Below are 15057 nucleotides of genomic sequence, written 5' to 3'. Positions count from 1 at the left end.
ACATGCCGCGGAGTGGCTAGGCCCGTGAGCCATGGCTGCTGAGCCTGCGCGTCCGGAGCCTGTGCTCCGCAACGGGAGAGGCCACAACAGTGAGAGGCCCGCGTACCGCAAAAAAAAAAAAAAAAAAAAAAAAAAAAGGTGACCCTCTAGGTTTGTCCCCTCCGGGTCAAATGCAGACCCCTCAGGAGACCTCACTCACCGAGGAGGTGACCAGACTGCTGTTGCCACGGAGACTACTAGGCGTTCCGGTTGCCCTGGTGACGGATCCTCCACTCCCGGCCAGGGTTCCAGAGGCTTCAGTCAAGGCCCTTCCTCATCGGCCCTGGATCCTCTCGTCCCTCCCCCTCCCACCCTTCTTCAGAACTGGCCAGAGCTCCTTTGCGATTTTCTGCAGGTGTCCAAGTCCCCTCCTCAAGTTGTGACTTGCAGGCAAGGCCTCTCAGCACACAGCACCTGCAGCCAGGGCTCATCCACAACCACAAGCCCCTTCTCTCCCTCGGGGCCAATACTTCCCTTCCCCGCTTAAGACAAGATCCTGACCTAAGGACTTGTAACAGCCGAGACAAAGCCCAGAGGTATGTAGTCTCTCAAAAGGCCCCTCTTCCAAATCCTCGTTCCATTCCCTCCTAACACCTTCCTGTCCCTTCCCACCTCAGTCCAACCCCCTCCCATTCTCTACTTTTCATCCTTATCCTCTCCCTCCCCTATGTTTCTCCACTCAGTTCCCTCCTCCTCTTTTCCCTTTCCTCTCCTCCCATCCTCTGGTTCTTCACCCTCAGTCCCCTTTATCCACTTGCTGAATGTCTGGCCATCTTCCTCCCCATCATCCTACTCTCCCTCTGCTTTCTGACACAAACTTCCCCTTTGGAAAGGCCCTGATGAGTTTAAGAAACGATAAATATAGTATTTCTGGAGCATGGACAAAGGTAGAGACCAGGGGAAGGTAAGGCTGGAAATCCTTAGGCAGTGTTGCAAATGATGACAGGCCTTGAATGTCAGGGCCAAGAAATTTGGACCTAATTCTTAGGCTGAGTCACTGAGTGTTAATTCTTAAGCAAGGGAATGCCGTTGTTGGGTTTGCATTTTAGAAAAGTCTCTCCTGGGTCATTAAGGTGGACTGACCCCTTTTGGACATCCTTCCAAGATAAATTTGGCACACTCCACTCCCCACAGCATCCTGGGCTTACCCCAGCACAACACCAACTCGTTGGTATTGTCATTTTGGTTAACCTGTCTTCTTCCCAGATTCTTTCAGCTGAGTCCAGTACCTGAGTAAAAGTGTTAAGATTAGGCTCTTTGTACGAGTTACCTAAATCAATGAAAGGATGGGAAAGTGGATTAATATGCTGGGGAAGGCAGCAGAGGGGCAAAGTTATTACATAATCCAGGTAGAAAATGATGAGAACTTGAACAAAATTGGAGAGAAAGGAGAAGGGAGAATGGATTTGGGGGATATTTAGAAGATAGGAAATATAGTCCTTGGTGCCCATTTTAAGATGTAGGCTGAGGGGAAAGGAGAATTCTAGGATAATTCTCAGAGTTCAGTTTTGATGCCCTGTGGGACATCCATTTAGCAATGTCCAGCAGACAGTTGGGTATGACTGTGAAGTACAGGGGTTTAAAAAGGTCTGAGCTGGAAATATGGATTTAGGAGTCATCAGGTGTCATCAGCATACAGCTGGAAGTAGCTGAAGCCTTGAACATGAATGACATCACCAAGGGGTGGGGGAGGGGTCCCTAGACAAAACTAGACTGTGGTCATGGCATCCTCCTGCACTCTTGGGAGCAAACCCGCACTTTGGCTTGGTCTTCCCAGCCTCTAGAACTCCACAGCCTGACCTCTATGGTCCTAAGTTATGCCCAGAACCCTGCTCTTGGACCAGCCAAGATGCTATGTTAGGACCCCTCCTCTGCTACCATCTACTGATGGGATTCTGATGCTTCAGCCTTTCAGTATGCGGTATGGGGTCTAGGCACATGGGTGAAGCTCCTAGCACCATACCCTGGCCCAGAGCTCATCTGGCTTCCCCCTTATATCTCAGGTACACTGAAAACTTTATCCTAATTCCATAGCCCCCTGTGAATCCTGACTTGCAGACCCTCCAATCCCAACCTAATGAAACGTGTCCCCTATTCTACCACTAGATGGAAGCAGACAAGGTCACAGAAGAGCCTCATACCACCATGGATGCGGAAGAGAGCCTTTCTTCAAAGGACCCCTCTGCTGAGGACTCACAGAAGCCCCCTATCCCTGAAATCCCCTTAGAGCCTGCCCTCTCTGAAACCCCTTTAGAGCCCCTTGCCTCTGAATCTCATATGGTGCCATCCATTTCCCAGATCTCTTTAGAGACCCACACCGCTGAAACCCCTTTGGAGCCTTCCATCTCTGAGATTCCTTTAGAACCCTCTGCCTCTGAGGTCCCTTTGGAGACCCCTACCCCTGAGACCCAGTTGGAGACTCACATCTCCAAGGTCCCAGAGAAACACCTTACTTTTCAGACCTCATCATTAAGCTGTGTCTCTGTGTCTTCCTCTGATTATCTGAAGGAAGCCTTCTCTGAGTCTTCCTCCAGTGAGGGCTCATGGACAAGGAGGTCTATCCAGACCTCTGAATCTGAGAGCGTTCCAAAGCACTCCCTTTCGGGCCTTCCAGCCCAGGTCCACCTGGACACATCTGCAAAAGATGGGGAAGAGGAAGAAGAGGGAGAGAAAGGGGTGGATGCCACTGACAGCACCACGCACGCAGCTCAGCCTGAACACCAGCTGGGCAAGAAGAAGGGGAAGAAAAGAGCCAGCCGTAATTGCTCCTGCCCTTTCTCCCTTTCTCATCACTGTCTTTGACCTGCCCCAGGAGGAGGAGATTGAGTTACTCTCTGACCTGGCCCCTTCTCTTAGTTTTAGGGCCTCCTCACTTCCCCTTAATTACTCAGCCCCTTCCTCCCCAGGTTACACCGTCTACCCAGTGGTCCCTGCTGAGCAGGCAGACCTGGTGGAAGTGACTAAGGCAATGCACAAAGGGAAGTTTGGTGCTCAGGTGAATTATCTTTTCCAGTGGGAGAAGGAGGCAGCCCTGAATGCCATCCAAACAGGTGAGCCCAGGCAGCCTTTCAGGGGCTGGTGACAGGCCCATGGACATCCTTCCATCCAACAGGATCTAGGAACCTGCCCGTTCAATGAATAGCCCTTGTGGAAATGGCAATGCCACCTGCCTGGAATCTGGGAGGGGAGCAGGCAGGTAGGCCAAGGTAGATGAGGGTGGATGCAGACAAAAAGTGGGGATATTCATATAAAACCAGGCAGGAACAGGTGGTTGAACGAAGGCTCAGATACCCTGCACCAAACAGATCCTAAGGCAGAGATGGCCCAGGACCCTGGACAGTTTCCAGGTGACTTGTTGCTCTGATATGGCAAAAGGCCTTAGTCCCCTTGGTGGAACTCCATTAAAAGGCTGTCATGGGGAATTCCCTGGTGGTCCAGTGGTTAAGACTCCACACTTCCACTGCAGGGGGCACGGGTTCAATCCCTGGTCAGGGAACTAAGATTCCGCATGCTGCATGGTGTGGCCAAAAGTTTAAAAAAAAAAAAAAAAAAGGCTGTCATCACTGCAGCCCCTCAAGTAGTGTCTGAGGTATAATTGCCATTCCCCTGGTTCAAACTGCAGTCTTCTTCATCTGAAAGGTGGGCAATGACTCCCACATCAGTGCTTGAATTTGACTCTCCCAGGCCCTCAGGCTAGGCCTTGATCTATGGGCACTAACACTTGTTCACCTCTGCACCTCACCCGATCCTGCACTGTTGAACAGAGATCAGAATTCCTCTAGTGGAATCCTGGTCCCTGCCCACCCGCATTGTGACTCAGCCTAAAATCTGCCCTTTCAACCAAGCTTCCCTGTTGTAATGGGGCACTAATACCACAGGCTGGCAGTATCAAGTCAGAAGCATCAAAACCAAAAGCCACATCTGGACAGGCTTAAGATCCTAAGAGACCAGGGGAAAGACAAGAAAATCTAGTTTGACAGGCACAGAATTGTGGATTGTTGTCCTGGCCAGAGTCAAAGACCAGAGGACACTAACTCTCATTCTCCTTATGGAATTTCAGGGCTTTGCCTGGAATATGGAGTCTCTCTTCCCCTCCTAAAGGAATTTGCTCACTCACTTATTCAGTCAAGCATCTATATTCTCTGAGCACCTATTCTGTGCCAGGTCCTGTGTTAGGACATCGATGAAAAGACTGACCCTTCCTTGGAGGAACTCACGGTCTAACGAGAATACAAGTGAACAGTCCATTATAATGCATTGTACTGTGATAGGAGTAGAATGAGAGCCACAGAAGGCAAGAGGAAGGGCCCCTAGACAGACAGGGGAGGTCAGGGACAACTTTCTGGTAGAGGTGACAGTTCACTGGAAACTTTAAATGAGAATAAGAGTCCTAGAGCTAAAGGCCCCACTCCTTGGGAACTCAGGATTCCTGGCTCGAAGTTGGGGTACTCTCAGCTCCACAGAGGATGAGAAACTCTGAGTGGGAAATGCTCTGGTTCTCCTCCCACATTTACTCAGCACCACCCTTGCCTTGTGGTGAGACTGACCGTGAAGCCAGACAGTTTCAGATCTCAAGGGTGGTGGCCTCTTGCTGGTGCCTGCTCTCAGGGATATGTCTTGGCCTCACCTTCCTTTCCATGCCTCCTTTCTCAGCCTCATAAGCTTATATTTTTGCTTTTCACCACTCATGACTTCTGGCCTCCCCCTTTCTCCTGACCCTTGGAGAGCCATAGGCAGCCCTTCTCAAGTTCACAGAGGGTATTAGTTCAGTAATACCAGGAACGCAGAAGGGAAGTATGAAGGTGCTAACCTGGAGAAGTGACAGAAGCCCTCCTCCTACCTCCTGGCACCAGGGCTGCCCAACCTCCTCCTCCTCTTCAGGTCCCTTCAATACTACACTCCTTAGGAGCCAGTCCCCACCATCTACTCTGCACCTGGCCCATCATCTTCCCTTTCCCTCACCTTAGACACTTCAAGGAAACAGAACAAAGGTGGACTCTAATGTTGGGAGGGGAGGAGATGAGAATCCACAGTCAGAGAGAACTCAGCGAGATACACGTTCATCGTCAAACAAAATTTCACATATAATCTTCCTGCTCGGCATTGAAGACCGTCTTCAGTTCCCTCTGACGGGCTGACACAGATGGAATGGATCCTAGGGTGGGGAGGGATCTGAAGACACTTGTGGGGCGATGAGCAAACCTTGAAGAAAAAAGTCTAAAGGGGTAGGGATGAGGACTCATGGGTAGAGATAGATACACACGAGGGGAGAGGTGAGAACACCTTGGGGGGAGCTTAGGCTATTTTTTCTTCTTACTTTTCCTTATTACTCAATCCCTCCACACCCAGGTCTCTATATTGGCTGGCGCTGTCCCCATCATCTATGGGACTGTTTCCGGATTGAGGATGAGTCCAAGTGCTTTTGTGGACACTTGTTGAGAGAGCACCAGATCATCTCAGGTGTGGAGTGATAACTGTCCTCTGTCACGTGTTGGGATGTATGAGAGCAAGTGTGTGTGTGTGTGTGTGTGTGTGTGTGTGTGTGTGTGTTGGTTTGGGGGAGGGGGTTGACATGGGAAAGCCAGGCCCTGTCAGGTGCTGGTCTAACCCTACCATCCATCCCGCTCGTCACAGACATATCCGTGCCCTGCAATGTGGGCCAGTGCCGCTGCCTCATGTTCTGCTTTATCCCATCACGCCCAGAGGAGCTGGGTGAGCTCTGGGTCAAGAGGTGGGCCACCTTTAGCCCCAGGGCTTGGAGAGCCCAATGTCGCTGCAAACACAGCCATGAGGACCACGCAGCTACCAGGTCCCATTCCTGCAGGGTCAAAGGTACCTTCCAAAGCAAGGGGAGTGCAGGGGTGGGCATGGGTTGGGATAGGTTGCAAATAGTTTGGGGATGCAGATGGGGAGCTGGGAGGAGAGACTTGGGCTTGCGGTTGGTGAGGAAGAGATGAGAATGCAGTCAGCCCCTGGGGAAGCCCCAGTACCCTATACTTTTCTTGGCTGCCCCCTTGCCCCAGGCTGTTGGTGCAACTGCTTTGAGCCTAATTTCCTCTGTGCGGCCTGTGACTGGTGCTGGGAAGAACATAAGACTTTCTTTGAGACTGAGGAGACCCGGCAGCGAGGAGGGAGGCCTCACGGTGAGGGGGCAACCTGGGGTAGGGGTCCACTCCAGGGTCTGTAATCAGAAGGCCAGGCAGGAAGGCACTCCTGCCCTCCACCATCCCATCCAGGACTATTTCACCCCTCCCTCCTGCATCCCATACCCGCACTGGTTTCCACCCCCAGGAGCAGATTATGTGCCTTTAGCGGAGATGCCTACCCTCCAAGAAGCCATCATCAACAACTCTGACTTCGAGGCCCTCCAGAAGAAGGGGCCCTCTGGCCATCCCAGCTCCCACCCTAGTCCCCCTGGGCTCCCTAGCCCATGCAGTGTCCAGCCTGGCCCCATATCTGACCCCTGTACCTGACCCTTTCACCTCTGCTTCCCTCCTCCAGGGACAGACACTGTCAACACCTGGTGCAGGCCTCTGTGAGCCTGGCCCAGATAAGCAATAAAGGGAAAGCCACTGGAATCTGGCTGGCTCTGTATGAGGCAGATAGAGCCCGGCCCGGGGTAGACACCCTAGGACCTTGGGGTTGGCACCTACAGGGGGTGAGAGAGAGCACCAGGCAGGAGAGAGGCTGGATCCAGCCATGTGCCTCCACTGCACCCACGTTCAAACTGCTAGCTCTGGCATCAGGAGGAGAGAGTCGCTTCAAGGAAGCCAAGGAGGGAGGGGATTTCAAGAAGGAGGAGTGATGTTAGACACAGGTAGGGGCTCCAGTAAGACAAAGACTGAAGAGTGTCCATCGGATTTTGCGATCAGAAGGTCTTTGGTGACTTCAGAGGGTGCAGCTTCAGTGGTGCAGTGGACCAAACAGCAGTGAGTGTGAAGGAATTTCTTTAAGAAACTTAGACGAAAAGAGCAGGGAAGAAGTCAGACAATATCTACAGGGGGATGTGGGGTCAAGAAAGCATTTTGTATTTAGGAAAAAGGGAGGGGCCAGTAGAGAAAAAGACCTTGAAGGGTACAGAAGAGAAAGAGAGATGCCTGGTGAAGCTACATCCCAAAGATGGAAGGAGAGGATGGGGTCAAGGCGGAAGTGAAGGGATTCGCTCTGGATAGGAGAAACACCACTTCTTGAGACCAGGAGGAGGAAGGAGGACGGAAGAAAGGATGGAAGGAAGGATGGGGCCTTCACTGAGGTGCAGGGAGTAGGATCTGGTGGAAGTTGCCCTGTGAAGTAGGAGACAAGGTCAGCTGCTGGTGGGGGAGGACAGGGATAAGAGTGGGAGGTAGGAGACAGGAAGAAAGGTGAAGGTTTGGGAAGGCTAATGAGGGAAACTGGAGAAAACCCTGATCGGTGGGCAATTAGGGATTCAGGTATAGCTGGAAGCAGGAACCTAGTTAGAGAAGCAGAGAAGCAAAATATTTAGATTAATGGGTGGTGACGGGAAGGGTATCAGGGAGGGTGATCAGGAAAATAATGCAAAAGAAGGCTTGAGGATGTGGAGGGAGCTGACCATACAAATAGGAAAGTGAAGCCAGGAAGCAATTGACAGATTAAAAAAGGGAACAGTCAAAGGAACAGAAGTCTCATGAGGTCCAGTAGCAGATGTAGTGGTAGGGATCAAAGTACAGGAGACAGTGGCCAGAACACGCAGAGCGCTGCAGCTCTCAGATGAGAGCAGCTGCAAGTGATCACAAGAGCCTGGAGTGGAGAAGACTGTGGGCTAGGGGCCAGAGTCAGTGAGTGTTGGGGAGTGACTAGGAAGCCCATTGCTGATTCTTATGGGGAATAGGAGTTTCTGACACTAATGAGCTCTGTGATCTTAGACAAGTCACGTTCCCTCTCGGGGCCTCTGTTTCTGGATCTATAAAATAGGATAACCTCTGTGCTACCTGCCTCTATGAGAATCCGAAGAAATAACCAGTTTCAAAGTGTTCTGTACTCACCTACCGCTCCTGGCTGGTTTCCTCTTCCCAGCACCTTTTATCTCTTGCCTTTCTCCAGAGCAGCTCTAGGGGCTGCTGCTGTCCCAGAGGCACACGGACAACGGCAGCCTCCAGGGCACTGAAAAGGCCAGTGTACATCTCCTCACGTTTAGGGAGGCCCTCTATTATTCCAAGGAAAGGTATGCAACTTTGACTGCTAGAACTCCTGGGGGAAATAACAGGGTCAAATGTCTGTCCTTTGGAGGAGAAAGGACTCTCTAACAATAATATGGCTATTCAAAAGAAATCATTACTATCTCCAGAAGTAGAATTCCCCATTACTGGTTATTAGGCAATTAGCACCATGATGACCACTCACTAAAACCAACTCAGCTAATAGTCAACAATAAAGGAATGGTTACTGTGATAAACTCATTCAAGAAAGTATTATGCAGCCATTACAAAGTATATTTACATAGACTGTGTAATAATATGGGAAACTGACTGTAAATGGAAGAATAAGAATATAATATGTAATACATATGTATTATATATTATGGAAAAGGAAGTGAAAAAAACACCAAATGTTATTCATTCCACAAATAATTATTGGGCACCTATATATGTCAGGCCATGTGCTAAAAAAAAAACAAAACTAACGATACGGTGGTGACTTTTCTCCTGTGTTAAACCTCAGACTAAAACTTTCCTGGTGTGAGTACATTAGCATTTTGTGACCCCATGTTTCTGATGTCAAAAAATATATATTCCAGCAGAACGAAATATACTTCTAACCTAGCCGTAATACATTTCCCTTGTCCTTCAAACTCGCCCGGCTCACTGAAAATGCCAGGCACGGAGCTAACCGTATCCCATACTTTTTCTGATTAGGAAATAACATTGGATACGTATTCCTTTGCTTATTAGTCGTGCAGCAAAGACAGGACACTCCTGGCCCCGCCCGTTAAAAAAAAAAAAAAAGGAAAAGAAAAATGCAAAAACCGCCCCGAAAACAAACTGCAGAATCTTTAGTCTTGGAATATTTTAACAAGCACATAAACTAAGGAGGAACTGCCCTCAGATGAGTAAGTTAACATCTTTGAAATGGTCAAGGGGCTGGAACTGTCCTTTTGGGGAAAATGCTGGGTATCTATCCCACCAGTTAAAAAAAAAAACAAAACCCGTGCCCGTTCACCTTCAGGCCAACCGCCCGGCGACCTCCACCCGCCTCTTTCTTCCGGGACTCCTATCTGCCTGGAATTCCAGGGGTAGTGGTGGTTCCTGGGGCCAATACGCGCGGAACGGCCCCTCTCCGAACCCCGCCCTCCTCCCGGCCAAGGCAATGAAAGGGTCCACGGCCTCTGAGCCTCTGCGCGGCAGGTGACGGAGCACCGCCCCCTTCCTCCCAGCCCACCAGTAGGGGCCCAACCCGAATAGAAGGAGCCAATACGATAAAAGCCCCACTACCCCCCGCCCCCCCGAGCCGCAACCTAAGCTGGGCCGGTCTTGTCTTGTGAGCCAATTGGAGGAAAATCCCACCTCCAGGTCTCTCAATCCTTCCAATGGATGAGAAACTATCTCACAGCGCAACTAGCGAGGGGATCCAATCGTAAAGGAACTTTCAGTCTGACTAGAAGACGAAGCCAAAGGAGTAGAAAATTCGCCCTCTAGTTGGCACAAGAAGCCAATGGGATGAAAAGATCCCGCCTCTACCGTGGCGGCGGAGCCAGTGGCGTGCCGGGCCCAGGAGCGTGACCCAATGGGATGATGGGGTTCGCTCCCGGCCGCGGGCGGAGCCAATGGCCGCCGCTCGCCGGCTCCCCGCCTCCCCACCTCGGCTGGCCACAGAGCCCGAGCGCTGGCCGGGGTGGGAGGTTCCCGCGGCCGAGGGGAAGATGGCGGTAGCCACGCTGCTGGCCGCCAGGCTCTGCGTTGCGCGCCGGGCGGTGGCGGTAGCGGTAGCGGGGCCGCGGGGGGCACAGGTGAGAGGTGGCCGTGGGGCGAGGAAGGGGTCCCGCGGGCTCTGACGCCCTCCAGGGCCGGGGGGCGCGTTCCTCCCCGGCTACCCCCGGCCTGTGCAGCCCTGCGGCCTCGCGGGGCCGGAGCCCGAGCGCCCGGCCGGGAACCTTGCCCCTCCCGAAGTGCAGGCTCCAGGGCTGTGCGGTGAGGTCGGACTGGTGGTCACAGCAGCATCTCTTAAAGCCTCGCCGCGAGAGAAACGAACCGGCGATGAACGACGCCCTGCACAGGCCCGGGCACCGAGGTCGACACAGGGTCAGTGCAGCGTCTGCTGCCATCTCCCAGCCGACCGAACGCCTACTCTGGGCAGCTCCTCAGTGCCCCCTGCGGGACGTGAGCTTTTTCTCCTGGGAGCCAGTCTTCTGCCCCGTCAGACTCCTGGCTTTCTACTGAGCACTAATGCTAACTCCCCTTCTTCTTCCTGTTTGCCAGAGCGACTCAAGGGGTCAGATTCATTCCGTCCCTTTTCCCCACAATGTGACATCTCTGACTTCAGCCTTCTCTCAGTCCCTGGGAAACTGGGCCTTCCCTACCCTCAATCCCCAGGGGCTGGGGTTGTGTTCACTCAACTGAACTCCTCCCTCCACCGATTCAGGGGACTGGAGTGAAAATTCACAGTAAGAGGTCAGATGTGACACCCAGACACCTTTGTGTCAAACAGGGCAATTGTATTAAAACCTGGATAAGATAGTTAACACGGCTTAAAGATCAGAAAACAAGTAATGGAAGTAAATGGAAACATTAACAAGGTGAGAGTAAACGGAAAGAGCTCCAAGTAGCTTTAAGAGATGATGCAAACCACCCCCCTTATATTTGAAGCCGAGAGAAGGGATTTATCTAAGGTAATTCAATAGTGAAATAGGAACTTGGACCTAAGCCTCCAGGTTCTCATTCTGGATCCTTTCCCCTGAACAGTGCTAGATTTCCTCAACCCTTTAGGAGCAGGAATCAATTGCACTGCTGAATCCTGCAGTGAAATCTGCCTGTTATCTAACCAGGCCCAGCACTATCTGGCCCTACTCTCTGCTGCTGATGCTCTGAAAGTGAGGAACTTTCCCTTTGAGTGGGAACCACTAATAGGTTCTTAGAAGGGTGAAGTTAATGGCCAGCCTCTGCCAGCCCCAACTAAGTACATGAGACAGGTATTGTCAGCTTCCTCCCTTGGGTGTGTCTGACCCACCTTCAGGTCCGAGGAGCTGCAGCTGTGACTGATGGGAACGAAGTGGCCAAGGCCCAGCAGGCAGCTCCTGGGGGGGCAGCCCCAACCATCTTCTCCCGGATCCTGGATCGAAGCCTCCCAGCTGACATTCTGTATGAGGACCAGCAGGTGGGGTGCCATTAGGACTCATCCCCTTAGGAATTTCATAAATACCATCCAGCCTGTTGAAATAACATGGTGGCCTCTGGCCTGTCATTGCTCCCAGTGTCTTGTATTCCGTGATGTGGCCCCTCAGGCTCCTGTGCACTTTCTGGTCATTCCTAAGAAGCCCATTCCTCGCATTAGCCAGGCTGAAGAAGAAGACCAGCAGGTGGGAAGAAAAGGGCCAGGGTTTGGCTGGGGGAGCCCTGTACTCAGCTAGAAATTTTGCTCCCGGTAAATGAAGCCACATGTCTCCTTCCCCTTTCCCTGTAGCTTCTAGGACACCTTCTCCTTGTGGCCAAGAGGACAGCAAAGGCTGAGGGGCTGGGAGATGGATACCGACTTGGTGAGTGACGTTTGGCCCTTGAGCCTCTCACCTATGAATTCTCATACCTACCCCTCGGTATGATCTTCATTCTTTGACCCAAGCTCCATTTCAGTGATCAACGATGGGAAGCTGGGTGCACAATCTGTGTATCACCTGCACATTCACGTACTTGGGGGCCGACAGCTCCAGTGGCCTCCAGGTTGAACCTACCAAATGACCAAGGACCTCAGACTTGGATGCTTGGATGGGGGTGGGGAAAAACGGCACCCTGTAATGCTAATAAACTTGCTCTCCCTCAATTCTGGATCCCTGTCTTAAATATATAAAGATTTATACCACAAATAGGAAAGAAAACTGATTCAAGACTATGATCCCCCTTGACTATGGTCTGAGACACTAAGGAGGCCCATCCTGTAGCTAAAGGAGCATTTGCCTATATATCTGTGAGCTCAGGACTCATGGTCCACCTGGGTCAGGCCTCTAGAAAAGTAGCAGTAGGAATAAGCCTGAATGAGTAGGAAGAGACTGAATCCCAAGACTTGCTCAATTCAGATGCCAAGCCATGTTCTAAGGGGGGCTGGAAGGAGGATTGTCAATGTGAAGGCCTTTTATTGAAAGAGAAGTAATCACACCAAAAAAGTCGCTACCCTTTGACTAATTCCCATGTCTCACCATTTTGCTTTTAAGCTGTTGTCTGATGTCTTTCCATCCTTAAAATTTTTGAAAAGATGCCCCCACTTTTGAGAATGAACTACTGTTGCCCCTACATAAACATACCAAGTAGCCTTTCATCTGATATAACAGCTCTGTGCCTGTTCAACGCAAAGAACCACCTTAGAAAGCCTCAGTAAGTCCTGCTTAGGTATGGAGGGCGAGGCCTTAGGCCAGCGGAACCGCAAAAGCCGGGCTGAGGCGGAAGGGAGGCCAGACGGAAGGCAGACTTCCCAAACTACGCCAGGTGCAAGACTTCCGCCCCGCAGAGACCTTGCCTCCACCCCCACCCTCGCCGTCAGCCCAGCTCTGGTTCTGCGCAGTCTCCTGGAATGATTTGCCGTCTCTATGGCAACCCAGTAGCTGGCGTCTGAAGATGGAGACCACTGAGTCTACCGAGGGATCACAGTCACGGTGAGAGGCACAGCTCTGGCTGCAGGCTTAAGGGGACAAGGAAGGTTAATAGACTCGCTTTGCTGCGCTTCTGACAACTTTGCCGCTTTCACTTTTTTTCAGATGTTTAGATGTACAGCCCAGCTGCGAAGGACTAGGGTCTATTTCGGATCCCTTTCCTTCTTGGGATGGCCGTCATAGGTCAGCCCTGGGAGCTGCAACCGCAGAAGCTTCAGCAGCTGCTGCAGCCACTGCAGCCGCCTCCACTATCAAAGCAGCTGCATTATCTACAAAGACCCCAGCGCCCTACTCTGAACGGAGCCTTCTCATGGAGCCCTCCTCTGAAAGTCTTCTTGGGGAGTGCTACACTGGACCCAGATTTACCCACAAGATAGGCCATGGGAGACTTGGCTTTGAGCCTGTCTCTGTTTCCCATATTGCTTATACTGCAAATGACCTTAGCTCTAGCCCTGGTCTTGGCTTCAGCTCTGGCCCTGGTCCTGGCTCCAGTTCTGGTCCTGGCAGTGGCTCTGGTCAAGGTCCTGGCAACGGCTCTGGTCAAGGTCCTGGCAACGGCTCTGGTCGAGGCACGGGTCCTGGTCCTGCCGCTGATTCTAGGCATAGGCCAGGCTCTGGCCAGGGCCCTGGTTTCAGCTCCTCTGCTTCTTCAGGTTTCATAAAACCCAGGGCAGATCTGCTCCCTAATTATGCCTCCTGGAGTCACCACAGCCACTGGGAGCCTCAGAAACAACCCTGGAAATTTTTGAAAGTCTCAGAACCTGGTGCCCGAGGGCTGTGGAAGCCCCCTGAGGTTGAAGGGACAAGTAAGGTTCTCAATGAAACACTGCCACGGGGCCAGTGCCTTCTCTACAACTGGGAGGAGGAGGTATTAAGGTTTTTACCTGCTCCCTTTTCTTGAAGGCTGCCCCCAGTCGATGAGGGTGGGTACCAGAAAGGATATCATGGTCACTCAACTTGGGGCCCACAGAGAGCCACCAACCACCTGGATCAAGTCCCAAGCATGCAGGATGGCCCTGAGAGTTTCTTTTTCCGACATGGACACCGGGGACTGCTGACCCTGGAGCCACAGTCACCCATGTGCTCCAGCACCACCCAGAAAGATTCATACCAGCCCCCAGGAAACCACTCTCAGCCAATTCGAGGTATGAAGCATGAGAGAATGGGCCAGAGTGAGTCTAGCAGAGAAGACAGAGAGAGGAATGTCTGATGAGTGTAAAACGCAAAGCTCAGTTTTTCTTCCTTTTCCCCAATTTTTTTTCTTCTGGGCCTGTTTCTTAACCAGACTCCCCCACTCTGTCCATTCCCTGACCTCCCGCAGGGAAACGTGAAGCCATGCTGGAGATGTTCTTGCACCACCAGATCTGGTGAGAGGCTGGGTGCAGGGGAAAGGGGAGGGGGAGGACAAAAATCAGGGGAGAATGGCCTTGATGCCCCCCAGGCCAATGTAGTAAAGAGGTACAGGCAGAGCAGGAACCCACAAGGAAGGACTCTGAGGTCGAGTCTGTGACACACCACGACTATGGAAAGGAGCTGGTGCAATCAGGGCCTCCTGCCCCAACAAAGGTAAGAACCCATCCCACCCCACTTGTACAGCTGGGCCCTGACAGGCTGTGGGAAAGCAGCAGGCCCAGAGGTTGAGAGAGGGAGCTTCAGGCCAAGAGTTATTCAGTATCTCTCCCTCACAGCCTCACGACTACCCTAAGGAACAGCCTGAAACCTTCTGGCTACAGAGGGCACCACAGCTACCGGTGTGTGAGGGTGACCAGGTGTTGGGAGTGGGGGAAGAGGCTGTTCTGTCCCGGCTTGGAGGAGAGAGGGCTCTGTCCTCATTCTGGCACTCCTCCAGGGTGTCAGTAACATCAGGACTCTGGACACGCCATTCCGGAAGAACTGCAGCTTCTCAACACCAGTGCCTTTGTCTCTAGGGCAGCCCTTGCCCTATGAACCCGAGAATTATTCCCACCAATTGGGAAAAATATCTTCCCTTGGCTGTCAGGGAGGAGGGCAGGTGGTGGAGGGAGGGGTAGAACTACTCCTGTCTAAGGGTCGAGGAGGGAAGTAGATGTGGAATATGGAATCTCCTTCTGTCTGTACTGAAGGGATGGGGAGGAAGTGTACTTGGTGAAGGGGCTGTTTACATAAAAAGGGTTCTCTCTCATCCTGAGACTGCTCATTCAGTGATTCTGTGAGTTACCGTGTCCATA

General features: G+C 52.0%; 3 protein-coding genes across 4 annotated transcripts; all 3 read left to right on the top strand.

Moving 5' to 3' along the window:
- Positions 1-2145: 2145 nt before the first annotated feature.
- FAM221B (family with sequence similarity 221 member B) lies at positions 2146-6653 on the top strand. The gene is made up of 5 exons (XM_033431100.2): positions 2146-2767; positions 2946-3089; positions 5389-5499; positions 5674-5871; positions 6063-6653. Exons 1-5 carry the CDS (start codon positions 2146-2148, stop codon positions 6224-6226), a joined length of 1239 nt encoding a protein of 412 aa, XP_033286991.2. The 3' UTR covers positions 6227-6653.
- A 3217-nt stretch (positions 6654-9870) lies between these two features.
- HINT2 (histidine triad nucleotide binding protein 2) lies at positions 9871-12027 on the top strand. 2 transcript variants are annotated; one of them, XM_004271419.3, is made up of 5 exons: positions 9871-10003; positions 11227-11367; positions 11465-11569; positions 11674-11746; positions 11841-12027. In XM_004271419.3, the coding sequence occupies exons 1-5, from the start codon at positions 9917-9919 to the stop codon at positions 11930-11932; spliced, it is 498 nt and encodes a 165-aa protein (XP_004271467.1). In that variant the 5' UTR covers positions 9871-9916; the 3' UTR covers positions 11933-12027. The 2 variants fall into 2 exon arrangements, with proteins under 2 accessions (XP_004271467.1, XP_012389098.1); XM_012533644.3 differs by lacking the exon at positions 9871-10003 and adding an exon at positions 10163-10295.
- A 149-nt stretch (positions 12028-12176) lies between these two features.
- Positions 12177-15017, top strand: SPAG8 (sperm associated antigen 8). Its single transcript, XM_004271522.3, is given in 8 exon segments — positions 12177-12853; positions 12956-13718; positions 13821-13995; positions 14172-14217; positions 14302-14416; positions 14539-14601; positions 14700-14853; positions 14856-15017. Coding segments are annotated over 8 exon segments (1395 nt in total). The 5' UTR covers positions 12177-12815; the 3' UTR covers positions 14897-15017.
- Positions 15018-15057: the final 40 nt, after the last annotated feature.

This window comes from Orcinus orca, chromosome 6 (genome assembly GCF_937001465.1).
Source record: "Orcinus orca chromosome 6, mOrcOrc1.1, whole genome shotgun sequence".
In the NCBI taxonomy this organism is placed as follows: Eukaryota; Metazoa; Chordata; class Mammalia; order Artiodactyla; family Delphinidae; genus Orcinus; species Orcinus orca.
This window is presented reverse-complemented; position numbering and strand designations above follow the sequence as displayed.